The sequence below is a fragment of the Hermetia illucens genome, chromosome 1 (genome assembly GCF_905115235.1).
Source record: "Hermetia illucens chromosome 1, iHerIll2.2.curated.20191125, whole genome shotgun sequence".
NCBI lineage: Eukaryota > Metazoa > Arthropoda > Insecta > Diptera > Stratiomyidae > Hermetia > Hermetia illucens.
In genome coordinates this window covers 152,944,659-152,970,854 of record NC_051849.1, presented here as the reverse complement: position 1 = coordinate 152,970,854, position 26,196 = coordinate 152,944,659, and the positions used below count along the sequence as shown (strand labels likewise).

The 26,196-nt window shown below is 39.8% G+C and overlaps 1 protein-coding gene across 7 annotated transcripts in view; it reads right to left on the bottom strand.

Annotated features, from left to right (window-relative positions):
* The window catches only part of LOC119655778 (calcium/calmodulin-dependent 3',5'-cyclic nucleotide phosphodiesterase 1-like), an 831,136-nt gene that overhangs the window by 293,118 nt on the left and 511,822 nt on the right, over positions 1-26,196 (bottom strand). For 5 of the 7 annotated variants that reach the window (XM_038061896.1, XM_038061905.1, XM_038061856.1 and 2 more), the window contains one exon: positions 20,585-20,620. The exons of the other annotated variants lie outside the window; for them this stretch is intronic. In XM_038061896.1, coding sequence (XP_037917824.1) covers positions 20,585-20,620 — 36 coding nt within the window. The remainder of the gene's footprint in view (positions 1-20,584; positions 20,621-26,196) is intronic. 7 annotated transcript variants of the gene reach the window in all.

The window sequence follows — 26,196 nt, the reverse complement described above, 5'->3', positions numbered from 1 at the left end:
GTCAACGCACCTTTAGCGAATGGCAACTTTTTTGGCAAAATGAGCCAAGAGGCAAGTGGACTACGCGGCTCATCGACAAATTAGACCCAGGGTTGAACAGAAAGCACGGTGAGATTGATTACTTCCTTACCCAACTTCTAAGTGGGCATGAAGGTTTTCAGTCTTACCTGCACGGGATTGGGAAGGTGCGATCTCCTGATTGTGTGTTCTGCAATAGAGTGGCGGATGACGCTGAATACACCTTTTTCTCTTGCGATAGGTGCGACGGCCTCTGCCAGCAGCTTTATGCAGACACAGGGGAGCTCTCTCCAGACAATATTGTCAGAGAGATGCTGAAGAGCGCTGGCAGCTGGAATCGCATTGCGCATTATGTTCGGGCTCTTCTTACTACGAAGAAGATTGAACTTGACCGGCGGAGGGATCGGACGGTAAGGGGTTCCCTGAACTAACAACAACTCCCTTCCGCCCCTCCCCTCCTGTTGGTGAAAGGAATTCCCTGACTTGAAGGCTCCCAAAGCCGGCTAGCCCGAAGTAATGTGTCAAATGGTTCCAGGCTAGTTCTCTGATGACAGGGAGGTGTTTAGTTGGTAGTCCGCCAGCGTGCTGTTGCGGGAGTCCTACACTCTGTGCGTAAACGCATTCACCTACCCTACTCCCATAAAAAAAGTCAACGACGTACATATTTACAGCAGTTACGCTCCCCATAGTGCAACGATAACACAATATGAGGAAATGTTCAAAAACTTGCTGTTCTAACGTCGAATTGATATTATTTCTCTCCTAATAACAACGACCCAAAGGGAACGGTGCTTAAAATGATGTGCTAGCTATAGCAGCGGGTAAATGGAACTTATAACTCTAAATTGTTGCGAGGGAAACAAAACTATTGGTGGAGCCAGGAAATATTGCTATTGAGATCATCGTATCTATGAGCGAGGAGAATTTGTCAAAGGGCAAGAAAGAAACCAGAATATCGGCGTATGGAGAAAGAGTGCGGTCATCTTCGAGATAACCTTATAAAGGCTATACGGTAAGGAAAGTTGAATTGCTGCAGGCAGCCATGACATGAGGCAAATACGAACTAGTGGGGCAAGGTTTTGAAGTATAAAATTCACAGGCAAAACAACCTTCAAGTGGCGTACAGGTGCCGAAACTCAGTTCAAAATAACTGCAATTCTTTTTGCATAATAGGAAGAAAGTGGACCTCAGTCAATGGTCCCAAAGGATATTTTCCCGATCCCCGATGAGGAGCTATAATAGATCTGTGGACGACTCGAGGATACTAAATGTCTGGGATTTGATGGGGATCCAAAGAAAGTCATGAAGTTGGCTGTTAAAATCAAGGCTACATAGTTGATATGTACATTTCAATCTTGCATGGGTGAAGAAATGTGGTTCTGTTCCCCGAATCCCAGAAACGAATTGGTGTACCCTCTTCATATTGTTCTGTCTTTTAACCACTATGGGGAAGATGTTGGAGTGGGTGATATACAACACAAGCCAGATTGGACTTTATTGCCAATCGAAGAGAAACAATACCATCAAAATCCGGGTCGATTATCACGAGGTTGTTTCAAAATCGATCATTAGATACCTATCACCATGTAAACGATGCCAAGATGAGTTTGAAGGGACGCTTGGACCACCTGCAAGAAAATATAGCGAAAGCTAGTCCACCTCTAGCAAGGATGATGCCATACATTGGCTGGTGTCCGCTGTTTATAGGAGGGGTGGTGAAACGCATCCTGCTACACGCGGTCCTGCCTAAGGGGGTGCACTGGGCAACGCGGTGTAATGGGAAAGGTTGAGTACGGCACACTGGCCAATCGCGCTGAGTGTGTGCAGCGCATATAGGTTAGTATCCGGTGAGGCAGGCAGTGTGTGTCATCACAGAAATTATCCCCTTGGATCTTTTAGCGAATGAGGCACATTGTGTCTACCAAAGAAGGAGGGCGAATTCGTCCGATGAGGCTACGGACTTCTGGAATGCCACTTGCAGGGACTTATGCAGGAGATGGCAGCTCGAGAAACTGGATGGAGCTCAGAAAGCGCAACGAACGCGGAATTTAATCAAACCAGTGCAGGCCCGAGCCCTCCCGACGAAGTAATACGTCACGGTGATGTGCGGGGATATGGGCAGAGTTGTGGAGATGGCTTTAGTGTGTAAGAATCCCACAGATTGTTTCAACGTGGCCCAGCAGCGTCTTTTTAAGTTTTAATTATTTTTGATTTTAGAAAAACTCTGCCCTTAAGGCTATCTTAGCCGGGTGACGTCCAGTTTGGTTAAGTTACTGGTTATATCAAATAGCGCAACCGGATTCTTAGATTTCAGTATCCTGATGCAGCTTGCTCATCAGGATTTTTACTATAATAGTTTTGGAAATGGATGATGTCCAGCTAACTTTCTTAATGTTTTTAAAGAGAGACTGCCGGTAGATCCTTGATGGTGCAATGATTAGTAGTATGTAGCGCTCAAGTGACTGCTGAATCAATGCCAAACTGGCAAATCCGAAGATTTCACTAGAAAGCTAACACCATAAATTTACAATATTTATTATCTTGTAATTGAAGCACATATTCTAACCAAAGCTTTTATGAATGTGTAACAGCCAAGGTAAGAGGCAGTTCGCCATTGACATGAATTTTGAATTCGTCCCCGATTTAAATAGTACAATTTAACTCGAAAGGGACAAGCCAATATTGCATCTGGTTCCTTCCAACGTTCCAATAATATTCGGAGCCCTTAGAGAAGCTTGTCTAGTACAGGTAGTTAAATGATAAAACACCAGCTGGCAACATAGTCAATTTTTAGTGTATTGTGTAATGCGGAAGTATGTTTTTATAGAAACGGTACATCATCTATTTATTCAGAATACAACAAAATCACAAAGTTACAAATTGCTGGTTATTTATCTGCTTCTCTATGTACATAGATAACGCGTTTAATGTCGTCAACACTGAACTTGTCTAGACATTATTTTGTCAGAAATTGTGGTGACATCCTACATTTTATATTAATGCGGATGTCGTAACATTAATGGTATCCCCAAAGTAGCCTATAGAATGTCATTCCATTTCCCATTATTAATGCGTAAGCAAACATAAGACACTCACATTCTTCCTGGGGTTATGAAATGGTGAAGATCCATTAGAGGTTTCCGTTTATAGACTGAATCCCTAAATAACCATATAAATTGCGTCCTTTTTGTGTTATTGTCCGCATATCGATCTCAGCATTAATGGTTTCAAATTTCAATATTTGGAGCTAACTATTTCTGCAAAACTGCCTCCACATTGGGTCTACTTGGAATACCACATGATATGAAAGTGTTACTTATAACCTCAAAGTAGGCCTTTGATTGCATGTAATATCTTTCGGATATTTACATTACTTGGAAAATTCGAAATAGCCGGAAGGAAATTCCGGTAAACAAAGAAACCTCTCTGTCTTGGACAATTGAATTTCTACTTCTCGCTTTGCTCGCCATATCCTTGCCGGCAAGACAATTATATGCGTTGCGTGATTTTAGGTTGTTAACTTTCCACACAGTTCAGGTATACCTCTCCTATTCTGCAACAATTCAGCAGTCCTGGCTTGAGAGGACTTTCGTTTAAAATTCGGTTGTGAAACCATTAATCAGTATATCTCCGCGTACGAAGGCAGTCCGGCTATATGAAGTATGCAAATGACTGTGAAATACAACCGTAGCAACATGTACTGATGTGAAGTTATATCCTAGCGGAAATAGTTGTTATTCAAGTTTCGCTTTGTACTTAGGAGGCGATTCGGAGGATAGTGTGTGAAGACTGCTTCAAGCTCAGCATTTTGAACCACATTAGATATTGAAAAGACATGTAAATGGGCCAGGAAAAAGAATTTGAATTCAGTGGTACCCATATTGGTGGTTTATGTCCATGAGACATTAAGTATATTTATATAACTTCCCACCGAAGCCGTCACATACGTAGTAATATCTTGTGTTGTGTACTTCAAAGGAACGCGAGCTAGTATTTCTAAATGGATATTGATGGTTTCTTGTTCAGTTTCCTGCTAAAATGATATATTTTAAGTCGAAAACAACTTTAATCTCATGAGAAAATGTTGGCAGCACCGTATGAAAAAGCAAAAAGTAGATAATTGCTGCGGCAGACATTCACCGGAGCCTTAAAAAAGTTGGCTTCCACGCTCACTCTAAATTACCCAACTCCGCAGAAAAGAGCAATAGAGCAAGCGTGTGTCTTCATTCAGGAAAGCTCTTCTGATCGGATTTACGGGGGAACGCTCTCTACTTCAATGGGATTTATAAGGTTTCTGGCATGGTCTATATATGAGCACTTACTCGTAGCGCTGCGGTACTATCCTTGTCGCCACTAGAGACTGCTCCACTTTGAACAATAAAATCATTTGTCTTGGATCATAAATTGAATATAATACATATATGCTCCCTTTTCAGCTGGCAGCAGTGTGTGGATGCTTTTGTTCGTTTTCTAAAGTGGTAAAATCGGCCCCTTAAATGCTTTGATACTATTCAATTCCCCGGTATTGATTTTTCTCCCAAATTGGAAAAAGAATGGAATCAGTTTTTTCCATTACTCAGTATTCCTGAAAAGATTGGAGAAGTGATACGAGGAAGTGGATTTCGTTCAGTATTAGTTAAGGGAAATTTTAAGTGAATTGGCTTAGAGAAGCCTCTGCGATTCATGACTTTTGACAATGATGGGAAAATCTGCTTTGGAAGAAAGGACTGAGGACTTTTTCATCTAGCAAACAATTTAAGCGTGTTCATTTTAGCATCGGCAACTTTAGTTGCATTTGATTTTCAAGGCATGCCAGGAAGAAAATTTTCCTAGAGGTTTATGTTAACATTCTAACTCACTTGATAAAAGTATATACAATAATTAGATTTGCATTATACTTCCTAATTGTGGGCTCATGGAAGAATTTATCTGAAACTTTAATTTTACCATCTGTTACCATCTAACCTCCAAACCTGACCTCCAGATAATTCATAAACATTTAAGTTCAAGAACTCGGGATTTCCAAACAAGCAAACAAATGACCTATTTCCCTATTCCTTCGATTTTTTCTCCACAATTCGACGGGGATTTATTGGATAGCTTTGATTTTATATGTTCAGAGCATTTGTGACCCTGAACAGGAAACTTTAAGTCACTCGAACAAAAACAATCACAAGCAAAATAGTTGACGAAACGAATCTAAAACTTGGCAAAGAAAAAAGTAATCCTAGTTATGGGCAAGGAGACCGGCATGACTGCTGCTATGACATTATCGCCAGCTTAACTTTTTGTCTCTCTTCGATTTTGCACATACGACATGATGCTAAGCTGAAAAGGATGCGAATGGGTCCCAGCGGAACAATTTAACCGACTTTTCATTGAAAGTTTTTATGGACATACTTTCAAGTGGACGTCTTACATACAGATGTCGTAAGGATATAAATTTCAAGAGAACCCTTTATACAGAATATTACTCGCTTTTGTCTGAATAAAGCTCGAACTGTTTCTTCAATGATTGCATAAGATTTACGGTGAATAAAATTCTGAAGTGGAAGCTTCCAAGAAACAATGGAAAGTTTGTATTCTTACGGGTTAGAGGTATTCGGAAATCGTGATCGAATCACTTTCCTGATTATCTTCTGATTTTATTTTTCGATAAATCAAATTTGATTGACGTGTTTCACGTTTTTATGAATAACTGAGAGCTTTCAGATTGATTTTGAAAGGATAATTTTCATGAAAGTGGATCGATATTTGGTAACTTTTACTTCTTAAATTGGAAGTTATGTACTTGAAATTCAAAATTTGAAGAAGTAAGAAGTCTTTAATAGACGGCTTTGCAATTATAGAAGAAAAAGGTTAATATCAGCATAATTTGACTTCGAGATAAGCTCCTAGGTTATTCTACCTCTAGAGGAAAGAAAATTTAGAAACCATCTTTTCTAATTTGGTGGAAATCCAAATAACTTTTTGAATAGGCTGGAAAGCAGGTTGTTGTCTTCTGTTTTTCACATTGTGGAGCATATGACATTCATATAGTTTTTCTTTATATATCATATATGTATACACTATATTTCCCTAGATGGATCATTCATCAAATTATCATCCGATTTCCGAATCCTGTACTCTACATCTGCTCTTCTATGGTGCATAGTTCTAGGGTTCAGATGACCGTCAGATTGAGTACCTTGGCTTTGTTGATCCGCTTTCTTTTCCAATTTCAGAGGTATTTGGCTTATGCTTCTGTGAGAGAGCAGGCGGACAACGTCGCTGTATTGAAAGTATCTGAGGGAATTTGTGTCCATTGATCTCTTCTATGTGCTCAAGGCGAAGAAGAATGAAGGACGTCACCGATAACGGGCACGCTGTAAAATACATTCCAGGAGGACTTCGCTAGCTGTCGCCCGGGATCATCTTGAAATTCAGATTATCAATCACAATCATAAAGTTAACTTTACAAAACCTTCCCCACCTGAAAAAGCATCCTTATATCATCCTGCAAAGACTGAGATTCAGTCATATTATGACGCCGTAGAAAGTAATTTTGAAGGTTTTATGTAAAGCAAAACCTTATTAAAATCGATTTAATGTCTGCCTGTCTGCCACAACCGATTTACTTGGAAACGGCTATACCGATTGCCACGAAGTTTGGTAAGGACATGTGGTTTGTGTGTCCCTTCAAATGCAACGAGTGGCATCATTATGCGTTGGATTAAGGGGCTCCCTACATGTACGAAAAGGCGAAGCAACATTTTTTTTCACAGAATAAACACGTTTTGATTACATCCAAACTGAGAAGATATCCGCGATCGATAAACTGCGAGAGAGGCGTCTTCGATGGTATGGTCACGTAATCCGTGCTAACGAGAATTCACTTGCCAAGATTGGCCTGAACAATGAACGAAACGACCAAAAGGCCGATCGAAACAACGGTGGCTTGATACGCTGGGTGGAGATTTAAAAGCCTTGATATTGCATCCGGAAGTACGGCATCAGTATAAGTGATGATATAAGACACAATTTTGGAAAGTTTGGAGGCAATATAACTAAGAAAGTTATAGAAGGTGAAAGTTTTGTTTTCCAGGTGAATTCATTGTATTCCCATGATTCTGAGCCAACCATCTACTAATGGCGCGCCGCACTCAAATGAATAACAACTCGCTCCGCTTCGCTCTTTAGTGAATGGCGGGCTGAGAATGTATTTGTTGTATTAGATGAAACTATGCCAGGTGTAAACCTGGCTCTTTCGAACAGTAACTCATAACCTTGTCAGGTTTTGAATGAAACAAAAATAGAGCAAAATGCCACCCGAAGTCGGTTTCGGTCATTTCTCCAAGAGAGGAACTTGCGAGACCCTTTCGGAAGGAGTGTGCTGGTACTACAAGAAATTCGATAGTGTGATGACAAGAGCAGCGACGCTGAAAGTAATCTCGAACCAATTTGCTATGAACTTCTTCGCCCTGATAGCCCACACATTCATTATAGTGAGACTGTTCTTCAGTTTCACTATCATAGCACTTGATAATGTGCAATTGATGACCCCACAGCACACTCATTACGGTCTCAGAATTTCCAAATTTAGATTTTTCCGTGACGTCATTAAAGAAGTGGTAGGTTGATTTTGGTAGGTTCATGAAGCTCACGGCTGACAGCACCATTCATTTTTTGACTGGGGAGAAAGATGCCGGCAACTATTTCATCACCGTGACTGATTTTAATGATCGTGACGGTGAGAAGGCAACTGTTGCTATGGGGACAAAGACTCATATTTCCACATTTCCTAGAGGGCACAATAACAAACAAATTGACTATATTTGAGGTGCTGAGTATATGCACATTGCTAATGCGTTGTCGCTCAAAGCCAATGTTACGGTTTCAATGGAAGAACCCGTTCCATTATGCAACGAAAACGGGAAACGTCGGGTAAAGTATGAGTACCTGAAATGTGTGGTTGTCAGTGAAAGTTGTACTGTAAACTTCGAACATGAGATGAGCTTCATCCTGGTTTTGTTGTATATGGTTTAGATTCATAAGACTGGTTGTATGTCTTTCGTGCCTTTCTAACGTACCCGAACATCCAATATCTTGACGACATGGGCATTCATATAGTGAACGGTTTTTGTAATTGCTTACAATAATAAATTTCGATTCGCGCGCCAGAGGGAGGTCCTCAACGTTGATTCATCTGGAGTATGATGGGCAAGTTGCCATATTCGCCAATGTTTTTTCGTTAGTGTTGTCTTGTGATGTTTTATGTGTTATGTTGTACGTAGAACGATAGTTGATTGATATAAAGGTTTCATTGCATTTCTTCGCACCGAGCTGATTCTAGTGAAGTCATTGGGGAATGCCGTCCCACATACTCGAGGAGGGCGATCAGAGCCGACTCTACAGTGGGACTCATCTAAAGTGGCTGCTGCCACAAAGCCTTCTCGGAGGTTATCTAGTACCAAGGGAACCAGGGTGATTCTCTTAGAGCATATAGTCCAAAAGAATTCTTGAGCATGTTCTTACGGCCCGGTTGTATTCGATTGGGCACCTTGTTAGAGTTTCAGAATGGTTGCGGTTCTGTCCATATCACGGGCAGTGCTCCATGCGTGTAGTTGCCCTGTGCAACCCGGGTGCTTTACCTCTTAGTTGCAGCAGAGGTGTTAGATAGGTTTTCGACCCACTGGTATAAATATTGACGTATAAAGCAGCACCATGGGACTAGTGCTGAGGCTCTAATTGTGGCCTCCAAGTTAATCCATGTCCGAAGATGAAAATTGCATTATACTCATATGACAGGTATTCACATCAAAGCCCCATCACTTTCAAGCTGAACCATGGAAAGCCTCAAGAAGGTAAACATCTGAGGCTAAACAGTCTAACCCAGTGAATTAATCTAGTGCATTTTTGGGGATGGCAGAACACCACCTAGTGGGAAAGCCCAACTGTTCCAATGAAGAAATGGAAAAACTAGCTAGTCCACTTTTTTCTCCATTTTTTCTCGGTTGTTATCGCTTATCAACGTATTATAGACAACAACATGCGAGATATTGTTCAAATTACCGTGAACCGCGGATCGTACCGGGTTTATCAAGGTCTGCAGAACTACTTGCAGAGTGTACACGTTAGTTATGGAGAAATACGGTGAGAAGCAATGTTCCCCACCATTGCATTCCTAGATCTAGAGAAGTCGTTTTGTACGAGTCGCTAAAACCCTTCACGCAGTGCGTACCCAGTAGCTAGTGTGGACTCGTGCACTAGGTTAAATTTATTTACGGTTATCCAAAGGGGAAAGTTCGAAGTATGGCAGGTATGTCAGAACCCATTTGCACTACTCCTCTTTGTTCTCGTCATGGACAATATCACACAGGACATCCAACGCAGAACGCGCAATACACTGCTCTATGCAGACGAAGACTAATCTCAGCTAACTTAACCAAAGGGGAATGATTACCTGAAGCAGCACAATCTGCGTCTGAATCTCAACAAAACACAGTTTTGACGATTGAACTCAATGAAACAAGAGTTATTGCTATCAGTGGCAGCGACCTGCTGGAAACTTGGTGATTTTAATATCCCAATAAATAAATATATCAGCGCTATCAGCCAGTGGTAAACCATCCTAAGGAATTTCTTCACACATCAACTTGGATAAAATGTCGTTCTATAGCTGGCCTGATCGACGTAACAATGAATGTCTCAAATCCAATATCGACGGGAGCGTGGTTCGCAATGTTATCCTTAATTTTTCCGAGTATTGTCCCCCCGTGGTAATGAAGAAGCTACGTAAGATCCACGATCGATATGTGTAATATGGATTGCACGCACCGTTGAAAAATGCGAGAAAGGTGTCTTTCATTGATATGGTCGTGTATGTGTGTCGAGAATTTACTGGCTGAGATTGGTCTAAACATTAACGTCGATTGGAAGTTACCAAAAGATCGGCCAAAAAAATCGATGGTTTATTGAGCTTGAAGAGAAAAATTGCCTAGTTGCTTGTCGATCATAAAGTTACTAAACATACTCTGAAAACCTCTAGCAGTCTACTTGCGGTCCATATGCAAGGAAAGGTTCTTGAAAATTTAGAAGACTTCGAAGTACTTTAATTCAGAAACGAGTGGATCTATTCAATTAAGTAGAAGATGGACGCTCTGATTTAGAATGAAACATAGAAATGCACATAACTATCTAACTCGGGAGGGATGCCATTGACAAGATTTGGTTATTCTAAATATTAATGACTGCGAAGAATCCTGCAATCGCGAGGCTTTTGATCCAAGGGACGGTATTGTCGAACAGTATTTTACAGGAAATCTTAGTTAATGGAGTAAATGTATATAGAATCTTTCGGCAAAATCCACCCTAAGAAAAATCAAGTTTGCAAACCAGGAAGGTTTCGTTGCGGACAGAAATAAGCACCATGAATATAGGCTAAAATCTTCAACACATTCGTAAAAGGACTTGGAGGACACACTTACACTTAGGGAATATTTCCACTACAATATGTTGATGGATACCATCTCCTTTGGAAAGCGTGAGAAAAAGCAGCATTGACGAAATAGCTGGAAATGATAAGCTGGGGGTCGTAGCGTTCATTTCTTGGTAGAGCCGGAAATTGTTCTTGAAAAAATTTCATGAGTGTTTTAACTTGAAAAATTGCAAATCAATCTCAACTAAAATCAAAGCGAATACGCAAGTTCCTCGAGAGGATGACTAGCGCAATGTGTAGGAAAGCTATCGAGAACTAGTAGGATGTCTCGTCTGCGCCATCTCGATAACCAGACCTTATTTTAGTACAATGGTCAAAATTTTCAGTAGAAATAAAAATAAGCAAACCGGATCATGTTGAAAGACTTGAAATGGAAGCTGCAATACGTAAACGGAACTGTCAATTTAGGTTTTCGTTTCTGGAAGAGCATCCCGGAGCTACTAACTGATACGTGGTAGCGAGCCAGACAGAAATTCGGGAGGTTGGAACTGTGAACTCCACGTATGCGGTGAACTATTTTACTGCACGTTGAAATTAAGGTGGGCCCCCGTACACGCAAAAAGGGGTGCCTAGCAAGAATACTTTTAGAAGCAGCAATTATAATAGTTTTGAGAAAGGCTGCAAAGGGGAGGAGTGCGGTGCCCAAAAGGGGCCTTTAGGGACCCGCTCTTAGAAACTACTCAACCTAAAAATCTGTTATGATATATGCTCAAATAAAGTTATTAATAGCATACGATTATATTTCGAAAATTTACTACGAACCCATTTTAAGTTCATCCTAGATCAGCAGTAATATATGTAGGTTTTAAAATGGAGCAGCATACTGGAAAGTTTGCTGGGAATCCTACTATTATTATCATTAACGTTGCTTCCTTTTCCCTAGGAAATAAAATGTCAGTACCACGTCGAATTGAATATCGGGTATGTTCAATGTAGATACACTCTGAGCTCTATATAAAAAATCAACAAAGCCTTTCGTACCTGACGCGCCGACCTTCCAATTTCTGACTTGTTTTGACTTAATAAGTTTTCAAATAGGGAACGGGCGTGGGACATTTCACCCCTAATGAATAATCAATTTGGATCTACGGTATAATGTAAATTTTTATTTACGACTGAATATTAGAACACTAGAAAACCCAATAGCGTTTTCGTAGAAAGTCAGAAATCGCCACCAAATCAAAGATAAAAATGATATTGCAGATTTGTCTCATTTAGTTTGAAAGACTTTATACGCATCAAATTTCGACCAAGAAAAAGATATATAAATTTATGTGTGCCATTAGAACATCTCAGCTGCCATACGTCAGGTTATCAGGAAAATCTTTTGATTGAACGGGTATTCAACTTTGTGACTTTATGAAGGAATAAATGCACAACAGAATAAGAGCTTATTTTATGGGTGATACAGACGTTAAAATGCCAGACAAGAAAGAATGGCTATCAAGACGCCAATCTCACTTTGTCCTTTGGCTTAAAAAGCATATTTTACTTTTGCTATCGCCAAACGTTGGAAAGACGTTCATGCCCTTTTTAACAAAAATTGTATCCTAAATTTAAGTTGGGATGAAAAGCGCCCCTAATATCCCTCAATAGGTTCGTTGGTTCTCTCAACGGATGGATACTTTTAATGTTTGTATGGCAACATAAAACATTTTTGTAGCCCTTTGTATATCACGCAGTAAAGCGATATTGTTGTGAGGACATCACTTTTCATACTAATGAGACATTGTGTACGTATGAACGAAGACAAATTTGCATCCATTGGAAATAGTATTCAGATAAACTGACGAGCAGGGAACGAATGGTTCGACACATCTCCAGTGTCCCATTTCCATGGGATTGACATTTTCAGGCCGGGAAGCATTATTGTGGATATGGCGTATATCGAGTTAATGAAATCATGTCGCAACAAATATCATTTAACAGAGACATGTGCATGCAGAATTGATACATCGAGCACAATTGGAAGTCATTCAAACGGCACAATGTCCTTTTCCCCCAATTGAATATTCCGCATCATGTTCTGGCATTTTCCTATCATTCTCATTCGAAAGGTACACAAACAGTCCGCAGGCTAAGAAGCTCCGTTCAGTTGAACGAAGTTTATTAGATAGCGACAGCAATCACTACTCTTGCATATCTACATCGCCATCCCGAAACTTCTATTGTTGCTCCTAGGTAATATTTCGAACACGTACCTAGAGAATTTCGTAGAGCAGAAGTTCGGGATACCTTTGTAGCAAATATCACATCATATCTTAAAGCCTTTTAGCTGATGAGAAATATCGACAGAAGGTAGAAGCTTGTGGATTCTATTCATACTCATTTCCAAGAGCCAGTCTAGATACGTGTATCTACGAATAGCAAAGACTATGAAATGGTAGGAAATCGGTTGTGTATAATGTGAGGTTTCTAAGGGTCCCTTGGTTTCCCACAGCAGGAGGCATGTTATTAAATAAAATTTATGTAGGCAGTTGGGCAATATCACCTGATTCATAAATCACAATGCAAGGATAGAAGGTCGTGGTAATTGGAGTATCAAGGATTCCTGTAATGTGTAGTGACTTTGAAATATGCCGTACATAACATGTGTTTGGGACCAACATTGGGTGATGGAATAGTTCAGATGCTAAGATATGAAGTGAATGTTTCAAATATAAATCCCCTTGGCATTGAGCTATGTGGGCTAAATGGCAAAGTTTCAAGGAAAGGAGGAGTTATTCAAATCTCACAATGCAACTGAAGAATGTACAATTTCTAGCCTTGGAACCTTGAAAGTCTCAACCTAGAAACTTGGCAATAAGTCCTTGTCTAGCAGAACTTTAGTTTCTAGCTGAGTCCAAGTTTTATGGTGCCTTCCACAGGATAAGTGTTTTAACCTTGTCAAATATTCTGGCAAACCACCATTCGATGTCATTCTTCGACTGCAGCTTTTATAAACAGACAAATCTTGCCAAAAATTGTAATCTATTCAGTTTTCCGATATGAAAAGTTCAAAGGTTGTGATATTATTTTCCGAACGGTAGTGTCAACATCAAAGTTCCAGACGACACTCCATTTAATTAACTTTGAAACTGAAAATTCTTTCTTCTCAATCCTCCCCCGTATTTGGTTTACAATCCAACGAAGACCCAACACGAAGACAAATGACTCCCAATTTAACCGTGCCACATCGCAAAAGATGAACATTAAAGTAATGGATACGATTGGATGCTAACTCGAATTCAAAGATCTTTTCCGAGAAACTTTCATCATTTGAGAAAGTTATAATCGGGGATACAATCACGGGTGATAACCACCACGATAATGATGATATGAGCGACCATCGTTTGCACAAAGTAGACAATGAGCTGCGAAAGATGAAACGCTTCCATTTCGTCCTTGCCTGACTACAGCTGAAAAGAATATATAGATCGATGCTGGTCATGTCCTATTTATCATACTGAAAAGAAATTCAAGACAAAGTATCGAATATATGTGCGCATATGTGTATATGTATGCGAGTTCCAGTAGCTCTGAAGGCTTTGATTCCTCGAGCTGCTCGTTTCCTCGACTTCACTTCTTGCTACTCGCAATTAACATATGTTAAGAGGAAATGTTGCCACTTAGTCGGATCCGCCGGATAATTTTGAATTACAGCATAGCTAGGTAAAGTGAGCTATATCCTAACCATTATGTGGGCTATATGTGATGAAAGTTGATATTTGGTTGGGATATGTATGTAATAAAAAGCAATAAGGGTGCGAAGGAGTCCCTGTGGGTTGGGGATGCGCATCCGCGTAATGGCAAACTTCGCTTCCAACGTTCCAGCAATAACTTCTTACATTCAAGACATTGAACGAAAGTTTCTCATACGTATATACCGATAAAGGACGGCCCATTGGATGGAAGCTCGACGAGTTTTTGGAAATATTCAAGTTGCTAGGTCCGAAGCTATTTTGTCTTACATTTAATCACCTTTGTTTCCAGAGTGGATAGTTTCCTGTACAAAAAGATCCGGAAAACATTTAATAATCGCAAATGGTGTGTTTTATGTGGTTTGGGTCATAAAGGAGTTGCATTTAGATTGTGTAATGTTGGGTTTCGAATAAAGTAACATGAAAAAGTACACTATCCCACGCAATCTTACAGGATTGTAGAATGAAAATATGAAGAAAGGCACAGAAGTATAGTAATCATAAAGATTACGCACAAAGATCATATAGAATGACCAAGATAAGTTAATTTTCCCTCCTCTGGGCGATTCAAGACTTTTTGGTTCTTTCTGTATAAGTGTAAAGAAACAGGCAGAGAGTTGCTCGGCTTTGGGTGTGACTGTGGCGCTAACAATGCTATCAAACCAAGTTATCTTAAATTTTTTGGGTTGTTTATTCCGAATTTCCCTTTTAACTTCTTTCAAGAAACCTGTATTCTGAATCTGTTTTTGGTTTCCTTCAATAAAGTTACATAGGACAGATTTCAATGAGATTTACACTCCTACTGCACTTCACTTCTCTGTCGCCCTTTGTGTTTCCACGGTAATAAAAATAAAGATCTTGCATAACAAATTCGCACTCGACATGGGTTACACAACCAGTAGGGAAATTGTGACAGGCATCTTTGATGGTATAGTTATATAATCCGCACTAATGACAATTCGTTAGCTAAGGTTAGCCTGAACGCACAAGTAAATGGAAAGTAACCCAAGGGATGAATAGCAATGGCTTTATATGCTAAATGAGGATTTAAGAATCTGGACTCCACCTGGCCTAAGCTTATGACCGAGAAAAATAGCGAGCCTATTTCGGACAAGCCGATCAGACAAAGGATAAAGAGGAAGAAGAAATCAGCTTAAACGTTTCAAGAGGATTTTCCGCCATCGATATGCAGTAATTTCAGCAGGCCTCACGAAGGTGGGTGGAAAAAGGGATTCTTCCGGGCCCAAAGTTTCCGCGTAGACTCGGAATAGAATTTTCTATGAAAAAGGATAATAGGGCGCAGGCATAATGTACGCCCTAGATACGTATAATTTTCACCCCAGGCCATGACTTTCCGTATACTTTCAAGGTATAAAATTACCTCGTATATCAGTGTAACCTGGATGAAGGCGTGTCGAGAAGTTGTTGTAATGTCAAGCCAATAGATCTGATCATAACATTCACTGTTCACTCCTTAGGATCATTTCTACAAAAGCTTAAAGGAGGCACTTATTGGTCTAAGCAAGTATACACGCTCCCTGAGAGTAAGCGAGTGTTTGGAATGATCAAGATGGCACTGGTATCTTCCTCAGAAAAGTCAGCTTGAGGAGATGTGCTCACCCTCTTTCATTTGTTATATAGATAGTGTTATTAACGCTATACAGATAGTGTTGTAGACTATTTGGTTCTTCATTCGATTTGATTTTCTTGCATTCTCTGTCGCCTAAACTTACTGATAATATTCAAATATGCTCCGAATATCAGCGTTTTTTAAGTTACTATCATTCTGAACTTGCGTTTAATCTACGTTTGATTAACAAAGAATATATTTGAGGTCTGGTAGTACAGGGTTTACTGGGGAGAGCTTTTCCTACGCTCCTTCCAGACTTGTTAATATTGTAGGCCTCTATTGAAATGAAAAATAATGCCTTCTGCTGAAATTTTCTTTACATTTTCTAGACATTTTAGATTTTAATTAAGTTTGTTACACAACACAAAGGAGCCCGCACTTACTTCGGGTCCCGATTTCCTCTGTACAGTCCTTATGGTGCATAGATAGTTCACTAAAGCATAAAGCAATCAATAGCCTTGTGTTCGCGGATCATGTGAAAGAATTTTTTGTTGAAAATCATTTAAGGATTTTTCCTTTAGTAGAGAGGTAATCGTAGCTGTCATTAGAGTCTTGGAAGATGGGTACTATCCACGGAAATTTGAAGTACGATATGCCGAACCGGAACTCTGGTTGCGGAAGACAAACTTATAAAGTTCGTCCAGCTTGTGTTAAAGACAAGACAGGATACATTTATTGAGTAGTCCAAAGTATGCATTGCAGACCAACTTCGCTGCATTTTGGGAATGGATTTAATTTCTTTTAGTATTCAAACTTCATAACCCTCCCGGCGAGCAGTATCTAACTGATCCATATGCATATAATGACAGTTCTGGGTCGCTGTTAGGCCACAAACCTTTGGAATTGACAATTTGGTTTCCGTAAATCGATCTGACTTTCGAAATTATAAAATTGGTTATCGACACACAATCAAATTGCGTCTTCCTTAACGATGATTGATTTTTCCGTCTCTCGTTGGTTTTCCCAACAGATACCCGGAGAAAATAGGCTTGATTACTATACTGATGGTGGACTCAAAGAGCATTACCTCCATCGGTATCTCGCTATTTTATGAAAATGTGTACGAGCAACAAGGCAGCATTAGTTCAGGTGACAGAGCATCTTAAGGATGTCGAGTTGTGCCCAAGTAAATATAGAAAATCGCGGGGCAAAAAGCGTCAACATCGAATACCGAACGCAGGCGATGTCCAGTATACTTGCAAGTAGATTTCCTAGGCCTGATGAAAGAGGGAGGAGGAAAGGTGATTACCCTCCAGCCCAGAATGGAGACACGCCCATAGGTTTCCCCCGGGTCCGGATTTTCTCTCCATGGTCCAGAATTTAAGGTCTAACTTTGCATAATTTTCAGGTTCGACAATATCGCTATTCGAGTGAAAACTTTCGAAGCATGTTTATAAAACACAAAACCTTCCAAATGCAGTAGTTAATGTATTGTCGGTTGGATGCGAATGAAAGTTTAACGAGAGAAAGTAACGTCAATAGCGAACTTCCTAAAAGCTGGGGGTAATTCCCCTAAAGGTTCAAAGTTTTAAAAAGTAAACAATATGGGGTGTACTTTTGGAATAGATTTAAAGTCGGAAACCATGAACTGCCCGATTCAGTTAGGAATGTTTTTCTAATTTTCTATTAAAAAGGTACATGAGGTTTTGAGGTACATGACTGCTTCACTTTAACAGAATCCTGACAGTCTATGAAGTCTTAGGGTGCAGTAAATGTAATGCATTTCGCATCCTAAATTTTATACAAGATAACTCTCCCAATATTTATTTTTTTAGGTTTTTGAGAATATGGGCGGTCTTGTTTTAGGTTTGCACTTTCTGACCTCTTACTGCCCTGCTTCGCGGGTAATATACTCATTAGGAAATGTTTCAGTGGTAATAACAATTGAATAACTGAGCCGCTTCGTTTTAAACTCTGGCCTTCAATGTATGATGGAGAGTACCTTTCTTCTAATTATGATGAATGATGAGTGCAAAAATTCAACTTGGATCTAGGCCTTGAAGCGTGTTAGAGCATTTGATTTCATTTTCATTTAATGATACACAATGAGGCAATATGTTCAACACTGCGCCAGAGATTGTTACTTGGATTTGACTTAAGTTCTCATTTACAGCTGAGTCAGCTAGTATCCGGCACGGAATCATGGTGTACGCCTCAGTGAGATTTCAGTGCCAACTTTGTATTTCGACATTTTAGCGCCCTAAATCCTAAGCTAGTCGGGCACATCCCCTACAAAACTCAACATAAAACCATTCCGCTGTATGTGTGAGATTTTACAATTTCCATATGTTTTTCAATTTTCATGCCAATAGGTGCAAGGTGGAAAGAAAATGGGTGCGGCAGGTAGACAGAGCGATCAGATGACAAATAAAAAAACATATTTACCATAGGTGCGTGTCTTCCTGCGAATAAGGAATAAATGCTAATAGCTACATTTTCTGCGGAGGAAAATGGCGATAGGAAGGACACCCAGAACAATATGAAGGGTGGAAGAGAGCAAACTTTGCAATGCGGGCAACCTTCGGAGTTGGACAAGAGGAATTTTGGCTGTCGATATCTCCTGACTTCGTTGGTCCCGAGACTAGTGTATCCTATACTATATATAATCACGAGAAGATGGTCAATAGATAAGCATACCTCCAGATAAAAATATAAATGAATGTGGTCAGAACTATTGCATATATAAACATGGTTGCCATTTACCTATTGGTGAGGTATAAAGCATCAGTCAACGCAAATGACTTTGCTTCTGCTTGGAAGCACAGTTCGTATCCACTTATTACGGTGACTAGCCATTTCATCCATAAGAAGGGAAACTTCACCGGATATCTTGAATGACAAGTGGACCGTTGGTATCCTTCACAGGACCATCGAAATATTTGCAACCATATACGTGTGCGTCATGATGCGGTATGCACTTCTGAATTCATCGACGTCTCTGGAGCATACTCCGCTTCCCTTAACAATATAATAGCAAATTTCTTTTTGTCACGGCGCATACTATGTTGAGCTTCACGGGATTTCGCTTGTTGTCAGAGTCATCAATAGTCCAATGGTGTTACGCAGTGTATCTGCCGTCTGATTAGCAAGATGGCGCTGCCATCGTCGTGCTGCATCCCGAGCCAAAAAACAACAGCATGCTACTCAAATTCGACGAAGCTAAAAAGTTTAAACGAACTCACTCTCCAGGCAAACTCATGGCAACTGGCTTTTTTGCGACAGAGAAGGAGGGGCCATATTGCCCTTTGAAAATCTTAATTCAAATTGAATGTATGGATCCTGAGTGGAATCGAATCGTTAAAGCACTAGTCCAAGAGAAACCATGCTAAAAAGACTATTGATAAGATAATTGATAATTCTATTTTTCTTAGACATACGAAATAATCTTAGATCGTGTTCAAGTTGACGTTTGCAGAAGTAAATGATGCTTGACGGTTAAAGTAAATGACGTAAATCAGGCAGGCAAAAACTCATTGAGGATGAGGACAACTGGTCCTCGAAATAAAATTTCGTATATTATTTTTTCCACTACAGAGAAATATTATGTAAATTTAGTAAAATCGAGGAAGTTTAATACATGATGTGGTAATGGTTGAATTTTCAACCGCATCCCTTTAGGGAGTGAGGAGTTTACGCAGGGGATGGGGAAGGTACCGTGGTGATTGACCCTCTTTAAAAACTTGTTGCCACTCAATGTATTTTTTTATTTCATTCCGGTTGAGTTTAAATTTTCAACAAATCCACGAAAGGGGAGGGATATGTAGAAAACGAAGAAAGGCCTCTCTTTCCGATTCCATTAAAAAATTTTAGCGGTCGGTTTTGAGATAATCGCGTTTGATGTTTGTAGTTTGTCTTTTTCATTTTAAAAAGTAGTTTTTTTATTTATATCGACTTGTCGATTCCAGGGCCCTACAGCATTTCTTCTACAAACTCCAAAACAGCTATTCGAGGCTATCTACAAATCTCTTTGGCGGTAGGGTTGGAAAATTTAACTTCAACATGATGGTATCAACATACATTTCATTTGAATCGTAATTACTTTTGAAGAGGGAGTGATCGCCACGATTTTTCAATGGGATTTAGGAGAGGGGATCTGCCACTTCTCCCTTTATACTACTCTTCGCCTGTGCAGAGATACTGTTTAAAATTTGAACCTTAACTTTTTGACATGAAAATAGTCCCAGTTTGAGGTGCGGTGGCTTTTGACTGAGGTTAACGACAGAATGTTTTAACGGGAATGGAAAGGGGATCTATGTCTTTCTTCTGCATATCTCCCCATCATCTGAAGGGTCTTGACTTTTTAAACGGTGTGATTACCACACGTTTCCATCGGCATTAAAGAGGTGGCAGTTCCCGGTTCCCCCTCCAAACACACACCACATCCTTCGGTGATAGGGTTGGAAATTCGACCTTTCCCTTTTTGTATATGGTACGGCTTCTAAATATTTCGAAGAATCTAGCAAAAGAATGAATTATTGCTCATAAGTTAAGTTATCGGTTCAGCCTATTAAACGATTTCCAAGATTAGATAAAGCTTTGTTTGTTATTTGAATGAAATAATTTAATATTTCCTGTTGAGCAATAAATCGAAATTTCTGTTTCTGCTGATCAATTATATATTTTTCTGTGATGATTCACTTCAGGCCAACATGTGAAAAGATTGCTATCTACATACTATTATGAACATTTGCTACTACAAAGCATACGAAAACGCTACTACCTTAAATAGGACAAACTACTTGAAGCCTCTACTTCATAAAGAGGTATTCCTGTCCTTACCATGGATGTTTCCTTCTGTTGAAAAATGATGCTTACCTATTAAGAAAAAAGAGAAAATAATTAGCATTAAGGCATTAGTGAAAAATATTAACAATACTAGATAAACTATTTTTAAAATCTATTCCTCATGAAACAAGAAGGATGGATAAAATTCATTTGTAAGCACTAACTATTGGTGCGTTCCCCGTTAATTAATATGCTAATCGGAAATATCTTATCAGAAAAGTATTCCCTAGAAGTCTACGTTTAATCTGAGATATCCTTAAAAAATGTAGAAGTTTCCTGCTGCAATTGCATAAAGATAATTACACACTGCTCACTATGGACACAATGTGCAATGCATAAATTTTTCTGTCTAAGCTCCTTTCCCCATGCAATTACTTTTTAAATGTCAGCCAATGCTGTGTATATCAGTGGAAGACTCCTTTAGAATTGCAGGGACACCCCGAGCTTATCAAGTCAGCATGTTGCCAGTATAATATATAACGCTCGCATAATCCAAAGGGGTGTATTCGCTGTACATATAATTGGCATTCCCCAACGTAATTAGCTAATAGTTTAATTCTGAAATGGACTGCATATTGTGATTAAAATTTGATAGAGTAACGGATGGAAATTTGCGGTTTCGTGAAATTCTCTGAAAATTCAAAGCAACCAATTTGTTCCTGAAAATCGGTTGACCGCAAATACAATAGAGCTGAAGGTGACCATGTGCGAATGAACTTCCGAAATGAAGTGAAATTAGAAGGGAAAATGTGGTTCACACCAAAATTCAGAGTTTCGGTTGAATTTCGACCACCGCATTTTGGGTGGTATTAGGAACGCGTTGGCACTAAATGCTGCAGATTCCTATCTAAAATTGAAATTTGTACTTTCTACGTATATTTGCAGTATGATTTGTGATACGCGCGGTTGTGTTTTCTATTATGCTGAACAAATATTTCGAATATGTTGGCAGCAATCATGTGTAAAAAGCTTTATCAGCTGACAGGTGGTTTCGTAAATATGTAAGCCAAACTGAAATTAATTTACGAGAAATTTACGGATGAAAACAGAATGCGTAATTGAAAATAAAGTGGTGCATACTAATGTTGTTTCAAGTTTTTTGTCAGAATAATCCAACAATTAACGGATGACATATTAGTGCAAATTGTATATCCGCGATGCTTCTAGCGATCTAGATAGCGCCAGTATATTTATAACTTTGAATTACAAATACGGACATTTCAGTAACCTTTTGTTCATTTTGTCAATGCTAGGCGTTCACTGAATATCGTTGGAGTTACTTCATCAGTCCGCGCACAAATTAGCACATGTGGGAAAAGCAGTTCGCAAAATATCCATATTTTCGATTCGAAACAAAAAACATATGTACCAGCAAAAGAAAAATCGGCATTTATTGTTTCATTTGTTAGTGGTTTGTCGGGCAATCGTTGTCCAACTTACCCTTTTTTAATGCAGACTACTACCGGGGATAGGAATAGCACTGCCTTCAACCATTCAAAAAGTGTTAAACGATTGGTAGTCAAAATAAAAGAAATAAGTCGAAAAACTCGGTGCTTCAGGCATGAGGGTTTTGTTAATTTTTTCCGTAAAAGTGTTTGGATACAAGATGGTTCCATATATACATAGTTGGTAGTGTATATAAGTTAAATACACCCGATATTCAATTTAGAGAGTAGTAATTTGGCGTGAAAGAGACAATTTTGTTCTATTATAACTTTGCTAATAATAGTAGAATTTCCATAAAACTTTCTAGTATGATGCTTCATATTAGGACCTATATTACTTCAATTTTAGGGGAGTTCGCAGTAAAAAGTAAAATATAATACATAATAGACAGTGCGCGTAATTCCATGAATCCTAAACAGATCTTAATGGCTCTTTCAAAATACCTACTTACAACTGTATTTTATTGTTTACCATATTGATTGTGCAGTTTGCCTTCTTTAATCATTTCAGCGAGAGGTTTGTTTAGGAAAAGTATCAAATCGAATACACATTCCCTATTGACGCATTTTTAGGATTTTCTGAATAACATTAAAAACTCGCTATGGCATTGATGAAACCAAATTGCGGGCCTCTTCCATTTCCATGTCCGTCCACTTTGCGAAGATTTCCTGTTTGAGCTTGGACACTGCAACAACCTGCAGGTTATTTGAGTAAACTCGCCTTGCTAGTATACCCCAAAGTGTCTGAATTGGGTTGAGATCTGGGGACTCCTTGCGGGCAGCTCCAATGTCGGTACATTCTTCAACGGCAATCATCCTTCCGATTGCTGTGAGACATGAACCAATGCGTTATCCTGCTCAAACGTAAACATTCTTTCATAGTGTTCTTGCAAATAGGGTACTAACGTGGCTTCCAACATTTCGCCGCATTTTTCAGGGTTAATTTTTGTAGGTACAATCCTGAACATATTTTCGCCTTATCAAAGTAGGAAAAGGCTTTCAACATCGCCAAATCGCAAATTGTGTTGAATAGTAACTGTATGAGATGGTACTCATCTCATAATAACAGTAGAACGAATGAAAGTTTGAAAAACTTTTCATTTTAACCTTCTTCGATTATCAAGTGCATGTTGGTGCAGTAGAGTTACAGTGCTAGTACACTGAACTGTAGACAACGGTCGGCTAATTGCTGAGTCGTAGCAAAAACATCTCCTCGACTAACAACCAGTTGGAGATATTCAGAAAATTCCACTTTTCCACTTCAATCAGGGACATGGTATATTCGCATCTTACATCTTACATCGTTCTATCAAAGCTGAAATTCACTTCCAGAATATTTTCGCAAGTTACCATATTAAAATAGTATCACCCTTCAATTTTGATCACATTAACCTACCATTACTAACTTTCTCTAAAATAAAACGACGCTTTCAATCCTGAAGCAACAACATAAGGCTACACAAAATCCGACCTAACGGATAATACAGTGGGTGACGAATGAGCTCATTTGTTATTCGTTTGTTGATAATACAGCAGTGAGCAAGCCTCTAGATAGTCATCATCAATTTTCCGCCCTTCGATGAATAGTGTTTGGGGCGCGTAAGTTTAAAGGCACATGTTGTCAAACTAAAGATCTATGAAACCGATGAAACCTCTCTTTCACAATTTGAAAGTTCATCAATTCTAAGTTTGACCAGATGTTGTCGTTAGCAGTCACTGAAAAGTCGCAAAGCCAGATTATGGGTCCTGGAAAAATGAGCCTTGCCGTGGCACATTGATTGTGGATAGTATTCTAGGCAGGCTGGAATTTTCATTCGTTTTCAAAAAGGCAATTTATGACAAGTTCAAATCTGAAGGACCTGGTGCCATGGCGCATGAGCCGTTCAAAGAAAAGACAGTTTTGCAATTCTTGGGCATTCACCCTATCAGCTTGTAACCTCTTCTTTTTGATTCCTGAATAAGTTAACAGCCCGAGCAACACAAATACGTGTTTGCTCGCTGAATTTCGGCATTCTTATTGTAAAGACCGAGGAACTCCAAAGAGTCCTTCGGAAAAGCCCATTAAAATTTGCGTTCTACAAGAAGCCCGACGGTGTGGCGCTAAAAACTTTTGACCGCGAACGTGATAAAAATGACTATGATCTTCTCCAGTACACTGAATACGATGTGGGCATTGCCATTTCAGAGGATTTCCGAAGTGCCAATAAACAGGTCAAACGATTTGATAATCGGCTGGCTGATGAAGCCCATCCCACTATTCACTGCACGCGCACCATAGACAGATCAACCTGAAGCCGAAAAAGATGATTCTGGGAACTTCACGGTGCAACGTACCTGCCGATGACTATATCGTCGTCGCAGGCAAGCTTAATGGTCAAGTGGGTAAAAAAACAGACGGCAACAGGTGCCATGGGGCAAAAGGGTTTGAAACGCGCGATGAGGGTGGCGAACGTATAGCCGATTTTGCAGAAATTCTAAACCTGATACTTGGATGTAATGCATGGTTTATTGCAAATGCATGGTTCATTTGACTTAATTATCTGATTTCCCTAAATTTTATAGTGAGAACAATAAAACGCAAATTGACTATATTCTCATAGGACGCCGACATTTTACCACCGGTATTGACTGCATGCATTCCCTATGACACCATTCCGCCTCAACATCGACCGTTGATTGCTGTCTTGCGTATCAAGCGTCGCGTATTAAATGGTGGCGGTTTCGTTTACACCATTGCTTACCATTCGAATGTGGGAGAATCATAGAACCAAGTTGCAGACACGATCCATAAAGCGACCTCGGGGTCGCCAAGCTAGGCAAGCGAATCATCAACCGAAATACTTTGATTTTGAATGACGATATTAAAATGAAAGAAACGCCTCTACCACAAGCTTGTCGACAATAAAATGCTGACAAATTGGCAAAGTTACAAAAATGCCAACCGGGAGGCAAAGACAGCGTATGACAGCGATAGCTTGTCACCCGAGTGGCCCATTAGAAAGATCTTTACGATAAACGGGATACCCGAGATGGGAAGAGAGATCTGTATCGACTGCGAATTTCAATGCAGAACACTTCTCTTACATTAATAACAGGAACGGCACCTTGCTTGTTGAGCAGATTTCAACGGAAGAATTTGTTCATCCTCCACTTCCACATTCATTGTCGATATTTTAAGCAATTCCATGTATCAGCGGAACTGAAGCAGGAAGGAGGAAGGAGGAAGCAATAAAACGAGTGTAATAGGGGAAAGTCACAGGACCTGACAACATGGCATCTGAGCTCTGGAAAGCGAACAGTTGGGTGGTTCAGTGCAATTTCAGTCGGGTTATTCAGAAAGGTGAAACACCATTTGACTGGTAACAAAGCACAACAATTCCAATATGGAAAAGGAACGGTAGTAAAGCAGAATGTTCAAATCAAAGTTCAATCCGGTTGCTGTCCCATACGAGAAGGACTTTCGAACGCATTCTTAACACCCGTGTTCGCGAAATCGTTCAAATAACTACGAGCCGGGTTTGTCAATGTTCATGGAGAAACATCGCCCTCTTTACATTTTATTTCTGAATCTGGAGAAGGCGTTTGATGTGTGCAACATGAACTCATTTTGTATGCTCTACGGTCGCAGCTAGTACCAAAGGAACTCGTGCTATCGTGCGTAATCCGAAAAGTAAAGTTGGAAGGGTAACGAGTGTATCAAAACTGCTTCGTGTCTCTGTTGGTGCTCATCGAGGAAACGCCCTCTCACCACTCCTCTTTGTTCTTGTTATGGACGCCGTCACACGGGATATCCAGCGCCTTATACACTGTTTTATGTAAATCATATTTTCCTGGCGGGTCATCGCAAAAATGATTTCGGGCAACTCGTGCAAAAATTGAATGATCGCCTCATGCAGATTGAATCTAAACAAAACTGAATTGTTGACGACCGATCCCCATGAAAGAGGCACAATCACTATCAGCGGCAGTGATCTGCCCAAAACTGAGCGATTTAAATACCTCGGGTCAACGCTATCAACCAATAGAGAACTGCGTTATGGAATTTGCCTCGCACATTAGCGCAAGCTGGATTGTCCATAACTGGCGTTCTTTGTAATCGACGAACGTCTTAAATCTAAAGTTGCCGCACTTTATGGTTCTGAGCGTTGGCCGACTTTAAGG